Raw genomic sequence first — 16,466 nt, forward strand, 5'->3', positions numbered from 1 at the left:
TATTGTCTGTTTTTGGATTATTGATTATTTTATGCGTTCTCTTTATAGTCTGCAGATTTATGCCAAAAGTGTCTTGTTGAGGTCCTTAAAGAGTAACTAAACACTTAACCTACTTTTTTTAGTTAATGATCTGTAAGAATGGATCTTTATTAATACCAGTCGTTGATTTGAGTTTTGCCATTTGTTTATAAAGTGTTCTATTTCTACAATATATGGTGTAAAAACGTCTTAGTGCTGCCCTCTTCAGGTTGAACGGTGGCTACTGCAGTTGAATTTTCCTATTGGATATTTGCGGTGGTACGTGACACAGCGGTTGTTGGTGACTCAGTCCACACTACTGCGTTTTCGTTTAAAAACGGAGACCTTTTGCTACGTTTGCACCTCCCGTCCACACTAAAACGGGAAAAACGAAGACCTAAAACGGAGAAGTTTAGAAACGCTGCAGCTGCGTTTTGCGTTTTGAATCTCCGGAGGGCGTTTTAGTGTGGACGAGACAAAACGGAGGAGTTTACAAACGATGACGCAGAGGCTCACGCTCGGCTCTATGATTGGGTGTCATCAGTCATGACGTATCTTTCCCTGATTCGCCAACCACTGTTTACACCGGCGCGCGCATGCCCAGTGTTGGTGAATGGTCACGTGATCCACTTTTTCAGTCGTTTTAGTGTGGACAGAGATAAATTCTAATACGCAGGTAAAACGCTAGTGTGGACGGAGATCGTTTTCGTTTTAATTCTCGTTTTTAAACGAAAACGCAGTAGTGTGGACGGGGCCTTAAGCAAGTTCCATACAAAGAGATGCGTCTCAGGTGCACGCCCCCCTCCGCTGGGCACTGCCCACTTTTCCAGCATTTTTCAAATATTGCCAGTGGGTGGAGTCAGGCTCTGACCAGGGTTACCCTTTAGGTGTGTCTTGGAGTTTAATCATTACAACTTGGACTTGGGATTTTCTGAGAGCTCCGACTTGTACCACGTGAATGCTGAACCACTGTTGCATCATCCTAGGCTTTGATAGTGTTGCCATGGAAAATAACAATCGTCTAATTATTATCATATGCGAATGCAATGACCCCCTCCTCCAACCCTGATCAAAAACACCTGAACAAGCTAATCAAGGTCTTCAAGATTAGTCAAGAAAGCTGCAGGTGAGTTTCATTTGGGTTAGAGTTGACTAGACTAGACATCATTGGACCTTAAAAAAATGTGTGCACTTTAAACCATTTCACTGCGTTTTTAGTGGGATTCAGCAGATGTTTTGATGCAGTAACGCCATTTTTTATTGTAGTTGTGTGTGCTAACGCTTATTTAATTTGACTTTGTGAGATTGCAGGTCAAGAGGATGCCAACTCACAGTTACTGCTCGTTGATTTCTGTTTTATTGTGTTTGTGTGCATGTTTGAGCACAACAGACACTGGACTTGCAGTCGCAGGTGAGACGATCTTTTAACTTAATTATAAAGTTCGAAGAAATGCTTTGTTCCAAGTTCCTAAGTATGACGCGTTTCCTACACTTGACACGTAGCCTTCACAGTGAGATTATTACAGCATTGTACAGTGTTTGAATCTGATTTGACATGATTTAGCGGTAAGCTAATTATAGCTTTGTAAGATTTATGACAGATGAATGTTTTATGTAGAGAAACTATCCAAAATAAATATTTATTTTAAAACTTTGTATGAGCAACTTGGGACATTCATTTTGGACAATGTTTTAAGATTAGATTAAACCTAATTATGATGCAATGTGTAGAAAATTGTGTCAAAAATATTGTCAAGTTGACTTAAGGACTTGGATGAAGTTGGCATTTTGATAGTCTGTGTATTTTACAAAGTAGACTACATGGGTTTTTGCTAGTTCTTTGTATTCTTGTTAAGATATAAAACATACCAGAACTCTTCTGTGTTTAACCACATGTCTGAGCATTTAGCACATCTGGCTGAGTCCCACCCCGAGCCTGAATGCAGCTTTGAAATTTGCAGTTGATAGCGTGATGCACTGAATCTTGTGATCACAGTGCTGTTTGAACTCTTATGGAAGCTTGTTTATGCCATGAAGAATAAAAAGAGGGGTAGTTGTGCCTTATCTCATAATTCTAAGAAAAACTGGTAAATTGAGTCAATTAGTCAACTTTTTTTCTTTTTCTTTTCTTTTTTTGGAAGTGGAAACAAGCTTCCATAAGCAAAATGGTTTTTAAATGTTGTCAGTTTTTTTGTGTGGATTACACCTTCTGTATTCAGTGAGGTTTCTTTGTCTCCTATCTGTATATAACAGCAAAGTCAGAGTGCCGAAGTGAAAAATCTGGTGCAGGTAAGTGTGCCGTTCTGTGTGCCTATGACAGTGACTGTCCGAACAATGAGAAATGCTACAGCAATGGACGTGGACGTCAGTGTATGGCTCCAAATACAGGTATGTGTTATCTTCTAGTATTGTCGTAGTGTTTGGGGTCAGCTTTCTAGTTTTTTCTTCAGTTTGTCTTTTATAATTTTATCACTCCAGTTAAGTCTGTGCCCAAGCCTCCAGTGATGCTTGCCGCCAAACTATTCAAGCCTCCAATGAAGCCCGCTGCTGAACTGTCCATGCTTCCAGTCAAGCCTGCCTGCGAACTGGCCGGGCCTCCAGTCAAGCCTGCCTGCGAACTGGCCGGGCCTCCAGTCAAGCCTGCCTGCGAACTGGCCGGGCCTCCAGTCAAGCCTGCCTGCGAACTGGCCGGGCCTCCAGTCAAGCCTGCCTGCGAACTGGCAGGGCCTCCAGTGAAGCCTGCCCCTGAACTGGCCGAGCCTCCGGTGAACCCTGCGCCCGAACTGCCCGAGCCTCCGGTGAACCCTGCGCCCGAACTGCCCGAGCCTCCGGTGAACCCTGCGCCCGAACTGCCCGAGCCTCCGGTGAACCCTGCGCCCGAACTGCCCGAGCCTCCTGTGAACCCTGCGCCCGAACTGCCCGAGCCTCCGGTGAACCCTGCGCCCGAGCCTCCGGTGAACCCTGCGCCCGAGCCTCCGGTGAACCCTGCGCCCGAGCCTCCGGTGAACCCTGCGCCCGAACTGCCCGAGCCTCCGGTGAACCCTGCGCCCGAACTGCCCGAGCCTCCGGTGAACCCTGCGCCCGAACTGCCCGAGCCTCCGGTGAACCCTGCGCCCGAACTGCCCGAGCCTCCGGTGAACCCTGCGCCCGAACTGCCCGAGCCTCCGGTCAACCCTGGGCCCGAACTGCCCGAGCCTCCGGTCAACCCTGCGCCCGAACTGCCCGAGCCTCCGGTCAACCCTGCGCCCGAACTGCCGGTCAACCCTGTGCCCGAACTGCCCGAGCCTCTGGTCAACCCTGCGCCCGGACTGCCCGAGCTTCTGGTGAGCCCTGCCGCTAAACTGCCCGTGCCTCCAGCGAGGCTAGTTTCAGATCCCTCCAAGCAACCAGTGAATCCTGCTGCTGAACCGCTTGCGCCTCCAAGGAAGCCTGCCATCTACCCGCCCAAGCCTGAAGTGAAGATTTCTGCCGAACTGCCCAGGAATCCAGTGAAGCTTTCTGCCAAACTGTTCATGCCTCCAATGAAGCCTGCCCCCAAGCCTCCAGTGAAGCTTGCTGCAGAACCGCCCAAGCCTCCAATGAAGCTTACTGCTGAATGGCCTAAGGCTCCAGTGAAGTTTTCCGCCCAACTGTTCAAGCCTCAAGTGAAGTTTACCTCCAGTGAAGCCTGCCGCCCAAGCCTCCAGGGGTAAATTGGAAACCCCTCACAGGTTTCCAGCAAACTGCCCATGCCAATTTTGCGTAACGCATAGCCAACTGGAGTTCTGATCAATTCAGTGCTTTATTCAAATTGCATGGTTTCACAAAATAAATGTTTAAGACTCCTTTCTGTGTGGGTAATATTATTATTATTATTTTTTTCCGTGAAAGTGCTTTATTGACGAGATTACTATATTATCTTGCAGGGAGTTAGGCAGCAAAAGTTTCAAACAATTTGAAAATTTGTCAGCAAAAAGTGACCGAGATGGTCAAGCTTTGAACTAGGTTATCAGAAATTAAATGTAGGGTGATGCTAATGTGAGGAGAAATGTCAAGTTGTCATGAAGAAAACAAAAAATACCACTAATTTTCATTTGTAGTAATTCAGGATTTTCACGCAGGTATTTGGGTGTTCACTGGTGAAATCGAATATGAGCAGATAACAAATATCTACGATTGGGATTTAAAAACATTATTAGCTCGCAGTTTTGAATTCAGTCAAGGCAAGCAGATCGTTTTTAATACTGGTTATGTACGTACTTTCTCAAACTTGAAGTTTAATTTATCCCAAATAAGTTATGGACTGGAGCTTTAACATTGTGGTTTTCATAACCTCTAATGGCCAATTTTTCATTTTGTTATATTTATTCGTAAATGACTAGTGGCTTATATTAATTGTATTTCCTAAAAGTTTGGGACTGCTATTTGTCTCGGTGTTTTAAAAATCGAAAATCCTCAGTTTTGTTGAATGTATTTCCCGGGTTACATTTAATGTCAAATTGTAACGCTCAGCCTTTTCAGTCTGGAATCACATGCTAAGTGGAAAAGTGAGAATGTTTCACCTGTATAGAACCTACAGCAGAGCACGTAAAAGAATAATGCATTTTAATTGAAAATTATTAGCATGGTTTGTTAAAAGTACAGTGTGTGTGTTCAGTACATTTAAATTTAATGCGTTTAAAAAAATATTCACTTTTAACTGTTATTTAATATTACATTTATAGTAAAATCAAGTACTTTACATGTGCGTTAGTATGTTAGTCAAGACATTAAAACAAGTGTAATTTTTGAATAAACCTTTTGCAAGCCTGAGTATTCTCCTATTATGTCTGATAAGGTTGGAGAACACCAGGCAAGATACAAGAGAACATTTCAACAATCCTTGATTTTATTTATTTATTTATTTTTATTGTTTGTTTAAGGTCAGGGGACGGGATGGCCATGGCAAATTTTTGGATCATTGTCCTGTTGGAATATCCAACCACATGACCATTTAAGCCTGGTTCTGTCGACCCTGCATTGGCTGCCTATTAAACATCGTATACATTTTAAAATATTGCTGATTACTTACAAAGCACTAAATTGTTTAGATCCCCAGTACTTGAGTGAGCTCTAAATGCATTATAGTCCTTCACGCCTATTACCGATCTCAAAACTCCTGCCAGTTGATAATACCAAGAATATTGAAATCGACTGCTGGCGGTAGATCCTTTTCCTATTTAGCACCAAAACTCTGGAACAATCTTACTAACATTGTCCGGGAAGCAGACACACTCTGTCAGTTCAAATCTAGACTAAAAACACATCACTTTGGCCTAGCATTCACATTACACACAATAGACTTCCTTAATTCAAAATTAGGCTACATAGTTTAGATCAGCCAGAACCGGGAACACGTCCCGTAAATCCTGATGTACTTGGTACATCAAAAGAAGGATGGCGTCTACGCTATTGACCTGCGCCTGGACCCATCCCGACTCATCCTTAAGTGCTGGCCTCATCGACAAGACAGCCATCGGATCTGATCCTCAACATCTCGTCTCCAAACCGGTGTGAATACTTCGACTTCCAAATAGATGGAAATGGACAAATACTCTTAATGTTTTGATCCAATTTGTTTTGTAATCACTGTTCCTTCGTTGGCCAGAGGAAAACAGCCCCCACCCCCACCCCCTTCACTTCACTTTTGCTTCTAGACAACAGACGAGAGAAGCACTATTTCACATTAAATAATAGCAAATGGCATACATATCCTGTGAATATTTGGCAATGTATTCGATCCACATCCATAGCACAATGTCCATGTGGATTATTGTCTGTTCGTGAATTATTGTCTGTTTTTGGATTATTGATTATTTTATGCGTTCTCTTTATAGTCTGCAGATTTATGCCAAAAGTGTCTTGTTGAGGTCCTTAAAGAGTAACTAAACACTTAACCTACTTTTTTTAGTTAATGATCTGTAAGAATGGATCTTTATTAATACCAGTCGTTGATTTGAGTTTTGCCATTTGTTTATAAAGTGTTCTATTTCTACAATATATGGTGTAAAAACGTCTTAGTGCTGCCCTCTTCAGGTTGAACGGTGGCTACTGCAGTTGAATTTTCCTATTGGATATTTGCGGTGGTACGTGACACAGCGGTTGTTGGTGACTCAGTCCACACTACTGCGTTTTCGTTTAAAAACGGAGACCTTTTGCTACGTTTGCACCTCCCGTCCACACTAAAACGGGAAAAACGAAGACCTAAAACGGAGAAGTTTAGAAACGCTGCAGCTGCGTTTTGCGTTTTGAATCTCCGGAGGGCGTTTTAGTGTGGACGAGACAAAACGGAGGAGTTTACAAACGATGACGCAGAGGCTCACGCTCGGCTCTATGATTGGGTGTCATCAGTCATGACGTATCTTTCCCTGATTCGCCAACCACTGTTTACACCGGCGCGCGCATGCCCAGTGTTGGTGAATGGTCACGTGATCCACTTTTTCAGTCGTTTTAGTGTGGACAGAGATAAATTCTAATACGCAGGTAAAACGCTAGTGTGGACGGAGATCGTTTTCGTTTTAATTCTCGTTTTTAAACGAAAACGCAGTAGTGTGGACGGGGCCTTAAGCAAGTTCCATACAAAGAGATGCGTCTCAGGTGCACGCCCCCCTCCGCTGGGCACTGCCCACTTTTCCAGCATTTTTCAAATATTGCCAGTGGGTGGAGTCAGGCTCTGACCAGGGTTACCCTTTAGGTGTGTCTTGGAGTTTAATCATTACAACTTGGACTTGGGATTTTCTGAGAGCTCCGACTTGTACCACGTGAATGCTGAACCACTGTTGCATCATCCTAGGCTTTGATAGTGTTGCCATGGAAAATAACAATCGTCTAATTATTATCATATGCGAATGCAATGACCCCCTCCTCCAACCCTGATCAAAAACACCTGAACAAGCTAATCAAGGTCTTCAAGATTAGTCAAGAAAGCTGCAGGTGAGTTTCATTTGGGTTAGAGTTGACTAGACTAGACATCATTGGACCTTAAAAAAATGTGTGCACTTTAAACCATTTCACTGCGTTTTTAGTGGGATTCAGCAGATGTTTTGATGCAGTAACGCCATTTTTTATTGTAGTTGTGTGTGCTAACGCTTATTTAATTTGACTTTGTGAGATTGCAGGTCAAGAGGATGCCAACTCACAGTTACTGCTCGTTGATTTCTGTTTTATTGTGTTTGTGTGCATGTTTGAGCACAACAGACACTGGACTTGCAGTCGCAGGTGAGACGATCTTTTAACTTAATTATAAAGTTCGAAGAAATGCTTTGTTCCAAGTTCCTAAGTATGACGCGTTTCCTACACTTGACACGTAGCCTTCACAGTGAGATTATTACAGCATTGTACAGTGTTTGAATCTGATTTGACATGATTTAGCGGTAAGCTAATTATAGCTTTGTAAGATTTATGACAGATGAATGTTTTATGTAGAGAAACTATCCAAAATAAATATTTATTTTAAAACTTTGTATGAGCAACTTGGGACATTCATTTTGGACAATGTTTTAAGATTAGATTAAACCTAATTATGATGCAATGTGTAGAAAATTGTGTCAAAAATATTGTCAAGTTGACTTAAGGACTTGGATGAAGTTGGCATTTTGATAGTCTGTGTATTTTACAAAGTAGACTACATGGGTTTTTGCTAGTTCTTTGTATTCTTGTTAAGATATAAAACATACCAGAACTCTTCTGTGTTTAACCACATGTCTGAGCATTTAGCACATCTGGCTGAGTCCCACCCCGAGCCTGAATGCAGCTTTGAAATTTGCAGTTGATAGCGTGATGCACTGAATCTTGTGATCACAGTGCTGTTTGAACTCTTATGGAAGCTTGTTTATGCCATGAAGAATAAAAAGAGGGGTAGTTGTGCCTTATCTCATAATTCTAAGAAAAACTGGTAAATTGAGTCAATTAGTCAACTTTTTTTCTTTTTCTTTTCTTTTTTTGGAAGTGGAAACAAGCTTCCATAAGCAAAATGGTTTTTAAATGTTGTCAGTTTTTTTGTGTGGATTACACCTTCTGTATTCAGTGAGGTTTCTTTGTCTCCTATCTGTATATAACAGCAAAGTCAGAGTGCCGAAGTGAAAAATCTGGTGCAGGTAAGTGTGCCGTTCTGTGTGCCTATGACAGTGACTGTCCGAACAATGAGAAATGCTACAGCAATGGACGTGGACGTCAGTGTATGGCTCCAAATACAGGTATGTGTTATCTTCTAGTATTGTCGTAGTGTTTGGGGTCAGCTTTCTAGTTTTTTCTTCAGTTTGTCTTTTATAATTTTATCACTCCAGTTAAGTCTGTGCCCAAGCCTCCAGTGATGCTTGCCGCCAAACTATTCAAGCCTCCAATGAAGCCCGCTGCTGAACTGTCCATGCTTCCAGTCAAGCCTGCCTGCGAACTGGCCGGGCCTCCAGTCAAGCCTGCCTGCGAACTGGCCGGGCCTCCAGTCAAGCCTGCCTGCGAACTGGCCGGGCCTCCAGTCAAGCCTGCCTGCGAACTGGCCGGGCCTCCAGTCAAGCCTGCCTGCGAACTGGCAGGGCCTCCAGTGAAGCCTGCCCCTGAACTGGCCGAGCCTCCGGTGAACCCTGCGCCCGATCTGCCCGAGCCTCCGGTGAACCCTGCGCCCGAACTGCCCAAGCCTCCGGTGAACCCTGCGCCCGAACTGCCCGAGCCTCCAGTGAACCCTGCGCCCGAACTGCCCGAGCCTCCGGTGAACCCTGCGCCCGAACTGCCCGAGCCTCCGGTGAACCCTGCGCCCGAGCCTCCGGTGAACCCTGCGCCCGAGCCTCCGGTGAACCCTGCGCCCGAGCCTCCGGTGAACCCTGCGCCCGAACTGCCCGAGCCTCCGGTGAACCCTGCGCCCGAACTGCCCGAGCCTCCGGTGAACCCTGCGCCCGAACTGCCCGAGCCTCCGGTCAACCCTGCGCCCGAACTGCCCGAGCCTCCGGTCAACCCTGGGCCCGAACTGCCCGAGCCTCCGGTCAACCCTGCGCCCGAACTGCCCGAGCCTCCGGTCAACCCTGCGCCCGAACTGCCGGTCAACCCTGTGCCCGAACTGCCCGAGCCTCTGGTCAACCCTGCGCCCGGACTGCCCGAGCCTCTGGTGAGCCCTGCCGCTAAACTGCCCGTGCCTCCAGCGAGGCTAGTTTCAGATCCCTCCAAGCAACCAGTGAATCCTGCTGCTGAACCGCTTGCGCCTCCAAGGAAGCCTGCCATCTACCCGCCCAAGCCTGAAGTGAAGATTTCTGCCGAACTGCCCAGGAATCCAGTGAAGCTTTCTGCCAAACTGTTCATGCCTCCAATGAAGCCTGCCCCCAAGCCTCCAGTGAAGCTTGCTGCAGAACCGCCCAAGCCTCCAATGAAGCTTACTGCTGAATGGCCTAAGGCTCCAGTGAAGTTTTCCGCCCAACTGTTCAAGCCTCAAGTGAAGTTTACCTCCAGTGAAGCCTGCCGCCCAAGCCTCCAGGGGTAAATTGGAAACCCCTCACAGGTTTCCAGCAAACTGCCCATGCCAATTTTGCGTAACGCATAGCCAACTGGAGTTCTGATCAATTCAGTGCTTTATTCAAATTGCATGGTTTCACAAAATAAATGTTTAAGACTCCTTTCTGTGTGGGTAATATTATTATTATTATTTTTTTCCGTGAAAGTGCTTTATTGACGAGATTACTATATTATCTTGCAGGGAGTTAGGCAGCAAAAGTTTCAAACAATTTGAAAATTTGTCAGCAAAAAGTGACCGAGATGGTCAAGCTTTGAACTAGGTTATCAGAAATTAAATGTAGGGTGATGCTAATGTGAGGAGAAATGTCAAGTTGTCATGAAGAAAACAAAAAATACCACTAATTTTCATTTGTAGTAATTCAGGATTTTCACGCAGGTATTTGGGTGTTCACTGGTGAAATCGAATATGAGCAGATAACAAATATCTACGATTGGGATTTAAAAACATTATTAGCTCGCAGTTTTGAATTCAGTCAAGGCAAGCAGATCGTTTTTAATACTGGTTATGTACGTACTTTCTCAAACTTGAAGTTTAATTTATCCCAAATAAGTTATGGACTGGAGCTTTAACATTGTGGTTTTCATAACCTCTAATGGCCAATTTTTCATTTTGTTATATTTATTCGTAAATGACTAGTGGCTTATATTAATTGTATTTCCTAAAAGTTTGGGACTGCTATTTGTCTCGGTGTTTTAAAAATCGAAAATCCTCAGTTTTGTTGAATGTATTTCCCGGGTTACATTTAATGTCAAATTGTAACGCTCAGCCTTTTCAGTCTGGAATCACATGCTAAGTGGAAAAGTGAGAATGTTTCGCCTGTATAGAACCTACAGCAGAGCACGTAAAAGAATAATGCATTTTAATTGAAAATTATTAGCATGGTTTGTTAAAAGTACAGTGTGTGTGTTCAGTACATTTAAATTTAGTGCGTTTAAAAAAATATTCACTTTTAACTGTTATTTAATATTACATTTATAGTAAAATCAAGTACTTTACATGTGCGTTAGTATGTTAGTCAAGACATTAAAACAAGTGTAATTTTTGAATAAACCTTTTGCAAGCCTGAGTATTCTCCTATTATGTCTGATAAGGTTGGAGAACACCAGGCAAGATACAAGAGAACATTTCAACAATCCTTGATTTTATTTATTTATTTATTTTTATTGTTTGTTTAAGGTCAGGGGACGGGATGGCCATGGCAAATTTTTGGATCATTGTCCTGTTGGAATATCCAACCACATGACCATTTAAGCCTGGTTCTGTCGACCCTGCATTGGCTGCCTATTAAACATCGTATACATTTTAAAATATTGCTGATTACTTACAAAGCACTAAATTGTTTAGATCCCCAGTACTTGAGTGAGCTCTAAATGCATTATAGTCCTTCACGCCTATTACCGATCTCAAAACTCCTGCCAGTTGATAATACCAAGAATATTGAAATCGACTGCTGGCGGTAGATCCTTTTCCTATTTAGCACCAAAACTCTGGAACAATCTTACTAACATTGTCCGGGAAGCAGACACACTCTGTCAGTTCAAATCTAGACTAAAAACACATCACTTTGGCCTAGCATTCACATTACACACAATAGACTTCCTTAATTCAAAATTAGGCTACATAGTTTAGATCAGCCAGAACCGGGAACACGTCCCGTAAATCCTGATGTACTTGGTACATCAAAAGAAGGATGGCGTCTACGCTATTGACCTGCGCCTGGACCCATCCCGACTCATCCTTAAGTGCTGGCCTCATCGACAAGACAGCCATCGGATCTGATCCTCAACATCTCGTCTCCAAACCGGTGTGAATACTTCGACTTCCAAATAGATGGAAATGGACAAATACTCTTAATGTTTTGATCCAATTTGTTTTGTAATCACTGTTCCTTCGTTGGCCAGAGGAAAACAGCCCCCACCCCCACCCCCTTCACTTCACTTTTGCTTCTAGACAACAGACGAGAGAAGCACTATTTCACATTAAATAATAGCAAATGGCATACATATCCTGTGAATATTTGGCAATGTATTCGATCCACATCCATAGCACAATGTCCATGTGGATTATTGTCTGTTCGTGAATTATTGTCTGTTTTTGGATTATTGATTATTTTATGCGTTCTCTTTATACTCTGCAGATTTATGCCAAAAGTGTCTTGTTGAGGTCCTTAAAGAGTAACTAAACACTTAACCTACTTTTTTTAGTTAATGATCTGTAAGAATGGATCTTTATTAATACCAGTCGTTGATTTGAGTTTTGCCATTTGTTTATAAAGTGTTCTATTTCTACAATATATGGTGTAAAAACGTCTTAGTGCTGCCCTCTTCAGGTTGAACGGTGGCTACTGCAGTTGAATTTTCCTATTGGATATTTGCGGTGGTACGTGACACAGCGGTTGTTGGTGACTCAGTCCACACTACTGCGTTTTCGTTTAAAAACGGAGACCTTTTGCTACGTTTGCACCTCCCGTCCACACTAAAACGGGAAAAACGAAGACCTAAAACGGAGAAGTTTAGAAACGCTGCAGCTGCGTTTTGCGTTTTGAATCTCCGGAGGGCGTTTTAGTGTGGACGAGACAAAACGGAGGAGTTTACAAACGATGACGCAGAGGCTCACGCTCGGCTCTATGATTGGGTGTCATCAGTCATGACGTATCTTTCCCTGATTCGCCAACCACTGTTTACACCGGCGCGCGCATGCCCAGTGTTGGTGAATGGTCAAGTGATCCACTTTTTCAGTCGTTTTAGTGTGGACAGAGATAAATTCTAATACGCAGGTAAAACGCTAGTGTGGACGGAGATCGTTTTCGTTTTAATTCTCCGTTTTTAAACGAAAACGCAGTAGTGTGGACGGGGCCTTAAGCAAGTTCCATACAAAGAGATGCGTCTCAGGTGCACGCCCCCCTCCGCTGGGCACTGCCCACTTTTCCAGCATTTTTCAAATATTGCCAGTGGGTGGAGTCAGGCTCTGACCAGGGTTACCCTTTAGGTGTGTCTTGGAGTTTAATCATTACAACTTGGACTTGGGATTTTCTGAGAGCTCCGACTTGTACCACGTGAATGCTGAACCACTGTTGCATCATCCTAGGCTTTGATAGTGTTGCCATGGAAAATAACAATCGTCTAATTATTATCATATGCGAATGCAATGACCCCCTCCTCCAACCCTGATCAAAAACACCTGAACAAGCTAATCAAGGTCTTCAAGATTAGTCAAGAAAGCTGCAGGTGAGTTTCATTTGGGTTAGAGTTGACTAGACTAGACATCATTGCACCTTAAAAAAATGCGTGCACTTTAAACCATTTCACTGCGTTTTTAGTGGGATTCAGCAGATGTTTTGATGCAGTAACGCCATTTTTTATTGTAGTTGTGTGTGCTAACGCTTATTTAATTTGAGTTTGTGAGATTGCAGGTCAAGAGGATGCCAACTCACAGTTACTGCTCGTTGATTTCTGTTTTATTGTGTTTGTGTGCATGTTTGAGCACAACAGACACTGGACTTGCAGTCGCAGGTGAGACGATCTTTTAACTATAAAGTTCGAAGAAATGCTTTGTTCCAAGTTCCTAAGTATGACGCGTTTCCTACACTTGACACGTAGCCTTCACAGTGAGATTATTACAGCATTGTACAGTGTTTGAATCTGATTTGACATGATTTAGCGGTAAGCTAATTATAGCTTTGTAAGATTTATGACAGATGAATGTTTTATGTAGAGAAACTATCCAAAATAAATATTTATTTTAAAACTTTGTATGAGCAACTTGGGACATTCATTTTGGACAATGTTTTAAGATTAGATTAAACCTAATTATGATGCAATGTGTAGAAAATTGTGTCAAAAATATTGTCAAGTTGACTTAAGGACTTGGATGAAGTTGGCATTTTGATAGTCTGTGTATTTTACAAAGTAGACTACATGGGTTTTTGCTAGTTCTTTGTATTCTTGTTAAGATATAAAACATACCAGAACTCTTCTGTGTTTAACCACATGTCTGAGCATTTAGCACATCTGGCTGAGTCCCACCCCGAGCCTGAATGCAGCTTTGAAATTTGCCGTTGATAGCGTGATGCACTGAATCTTGTGATCACAGTGCTGTTTGAACTCTTATGGAAGCTTGTTTATGCCATGAAGAATAAAAAGAGGGGTAGTTGTGCCTTATCTCATAATTCTAAGAAAAACTGGTAAATTGAGTCAATTAGTCAACTTTTTTTCTTTTTCTTTTCTTTTTTTGGAAGTGGAAACAAGCTTCCATAAGCAAAATGGTTTTTAAATGTTGTCAGTTTTTTTGTGTGGATTACACCTTCTGTATTCAGTGAGGTTTCTTTGTCTCCTATCTGTATATAACAGCAAAGTCAGAGTGCCGAAGTGAAAAATCTGGTGCAGGTAAGTGTGCCGTTCTGTGTGCCTATGACAGTGACTGTCCGAACAATGAGAAATGCTACAGCAATGGACGTGGACGTCAGTGTATGGCTCCAAATACAGGTATGTGTTATCTTCTAGTATTGTCGTAGTGTTTGGGGTCAGCTTTCTAGTTTTTTCTTCAGTTTGTCTTTTATAATTTTATCACTCCAGTTAAGTCTGTGCCCAAGCCTCCAGTGATGCTTGCCGCCAAACTATTCAAGCCTCCAATGAAGCCCGCTGCTGAACTGTCCATGCTTCCAGTCAAGCCTGCCTGCGAACTGGCCGGGCCTCCAGTCAAGCCTGCCTGCGAACTGGCCGGGCCTCCAGTCAAGCCTGCCTGCGAACTGGCCGGGCCTCCAGTCAAGCCTGCCTGCGAACTGGCCGGGCCTCCAGTCAAGCCTGCCTGCGAACTGGCCGGGCCTCCAGTCAAGCCTGCCTGCGAACTGGCAGGGCCTCCAGTGAAGCCTGCCCCTGAACTGGCCGAGCCTCCGGTGAACCCTGCGCCCGAACTGCCCGAGCCTCCGGTGAACCCTGCGCCCGAACTGCCCGAGCCTCCGGTGAACCCTGCGCCCGAACTGCCCGAGCCTCCAGTGAACCCTGCGCCCGAACTGCCCGAGCCTCCGGTGAACCCTGCGCCCGAACTGCCCGAGCCTCCGGTGAACCCTGCGCCCGAACTGCCCGAGCCTCCGGTGAACCCTGCGCCCGAACTGCCCGAGCCTCCGGTGAACCCTGCGCCCGAACTGCCCGAGCCTCCGGTGAACCCTGCGCCCGAACTGCCCGAGCCTCCGGTGAACCCTGCGCCCGAACTGCCCGAGCCTCCGGTCAACCCTGGGCCCGAACTGCCCGAGCCTCCGGTCAACCCTGCGCCCGAACTGCCCGAGCCTCCGGTCAACCCTGCGCCCGAACTGCCGGTCAACCCTGTGCCCGAACTGCCCGAGCCTCTGGTCAACCCTGCGCCCGGACTGCCCGAGCCTCTGGTGAGCCCTGCCGCTAAACTGCCCGTGCCTCCAGCGAGGCTAGTTTCAGATCCCTCCAAGCAACCAGTGAATCCTGCTGCTGAACCGCTTGCGCCTCCAAGGAAGCCTGCCATCTACCCGCCCAAGCCTGAAGTGAAGATTTCTGCCGAACTGCCCAGGAATCCAGTGAAGCTTTCTGCCAAACTGTTCATGCCTCCAATGAAGCCTGCCCCCAAGCCTCCAGTGAAGCTTGCTGCAGAACCGCCCAAGCCTCCAATGAAGCTTACTGCTGAATGGCCTAAGGCTCCAGTGAAGTTTTCCGCCCAACTGTTCAAGCCTCAAGTGAAGTTTACCTCCAGTGAAGCCTGCCGCCCAAGCCTCCAGGGGTAAATTGGAAACCCCTCACAGGTTTCCAGCAAACTGCCCATGCCAATTTTGCGTAACGCATAGCCAACTGGAGTTCTGATCAATTCAGTGCTTTATTCAAATTGCATGGTTTCACAAAATAAATATTTAAGACTCCTTTCTGTGTGGGTAATATTATTATTATTATTATTTTCCGTGAAAGTGCTTTATTGAAGAGATTACTATATTATCTTGCAGGGAGTTAGGCAGCAAAAGTTTCAAACAATTTGAAAATTTGTCAGCAAAAAGTGACCGAGATGGTCAAGCTTTGAACTAGGTTATCAGAAATTAAATGTAGGGTGATGCTAATGTGAGGAGAAATGTCAAGTTGTCATGAAGAAAACAAAAAATACCACTAATTTTCATTTGTAGTAATTCAGGATTTTCACGCAGGTATTTGGGTGTTCACTGGTGAAATCGAATATGAGCAGATAACAAATATCTACGATTGGGATTTAAAAACATTATTAGCTCGCAGTTTTGAATTCAGTCAAGGCAAGCAGATCGTTTTTAATACTGGTTATGTACGTACTTTCTCAAACTTGAAGTTTAATTTATCCCAAATAAGTTATGGACTGGAGCTTTAACATTGTGGTTTTCATAACCTCTAATGGCCAATTTTTCATTTTGTTATATTTATTCGTAAATGACTGGTGGCTTATATTAATTGTATTTCCTAAAAGTTTGGGACTGCTATTTGTCTCGGTGTTTTAAAAATCGAAAATCCTCAGTTTTGTTGAATGTATTTCCCGGGTTACATTTAATGTCAAATTGTAACGCTCAGCCTTTTCAGTCTGGAATCACATGCTAAGTGGAAAAGTGAGAATGTTTCACCTGTATAGAACCTACAGCAGAGCACGTAAAAGAATAATGCATTTTAATTGAAAATTATTAGCATGGTTTGTTAAAAGTACAGTGTGTGTGTTCAGTACATTTAAATTTAGTGCGTTTAAAAAAATATTCACTTTTAACTGTTATTTAATATTACATTTATAGTAAAATCAAGTACTTTACATGTGCGTTAGTATGTTAGTCAAGACATTAAAACAAGTGTAATTTTTGAATAAACCTTTTGCAAGCCTGAGTATTCTCCTATTATGTCTGATAAGGTTGGAGAACACCAGGCAAGATACAAGAGAACATTTCAACAATCCTTGATTTTATTTA

At 43.9% G+C, this 16,466-nt stretch overlaps 3 protein-coding genes across 3 annotated transcripts; all 3 read left to right on the forward strand.

Moving 5' to 3' along the window:
* Positions 1-1,205: 1,205 nt before the first annotated feature.
* On the forward strand, positions 1,206-3,842 carry LOC120463138 (uncharacterized). The gene is made up of 3 exons (XM_039652401.2): positions 1,206-1,429; positions 2,272-2,406; positions 2,497-3,842. Exons 1-3 carry the CDS (start codon positions 1,339-1,341, stop codon positions 3,708-3,710), a joined length of 1,440 nt encoding a protein of 479 aa, XP_039508335.2. The 5' UTR covers positions 1,206-1,338; the 3' UTR covers positions 3,711-3,842.
* Positions 3,843-6,995: 3,153 nt separating this feature from the next.
* LOC148973685 (uncharacterized) lies at positions 6,996-9,634 on the forward strand. The gene is made up of 3 exons (XM_089119419.1): positions 6,996-7,254; positions 8,097-8,231; positions 8,322-9,634. The coding sequence occupies exons 1-3, from the start codon at positions 7,164-7,166 to the stop codon at positions 9,500-9,502; spliced, it is 1,407 nt and encodes a 468-aa protein (XP_088975545.1). The 5' UTR covers positions 6,996-7,163; the 3' UTR covers positions 9,503-9,634.
* Positions 9,635-12,785: 3,151 nt separating this feature from the next.
* Positions 12,786-15,416, forward strand: LOC148973686 (uncharacterized). The gene is made up of 3 exons (XM_089119422.1): positions 12,786-13,047; positions 13,885-14,019; positions 14,110-15,416. Exons 1-3 carry the CDS (start codon positions 12,957-12,959, stop codon positions 15,282-15,284), a joined length of 1,401 nt encoding a protein of 466 aa, XP_088975548.1. The 5' UTR covers positions 12,786-12,956; the 3' UTR covers positions 15,285-15,416.
* The last annotated feature ends 1,050 nt before the right edge of the window (positions 15,417-16,466 follow it).

Source organism: Pimephales promelas, chromosome 14 (assembly GCF_988280905.1).
Source record: "Pimephales promelas chromosome 14, fPimPro1.hap1.1, whole genome shotgun sequence".
Lineage (NCBI taxonomy): Eukaryota > Metazoa > Chordata > Actinopteri > Cypriniformes > Leuciscidae > Pimephales > Pimephales promelas.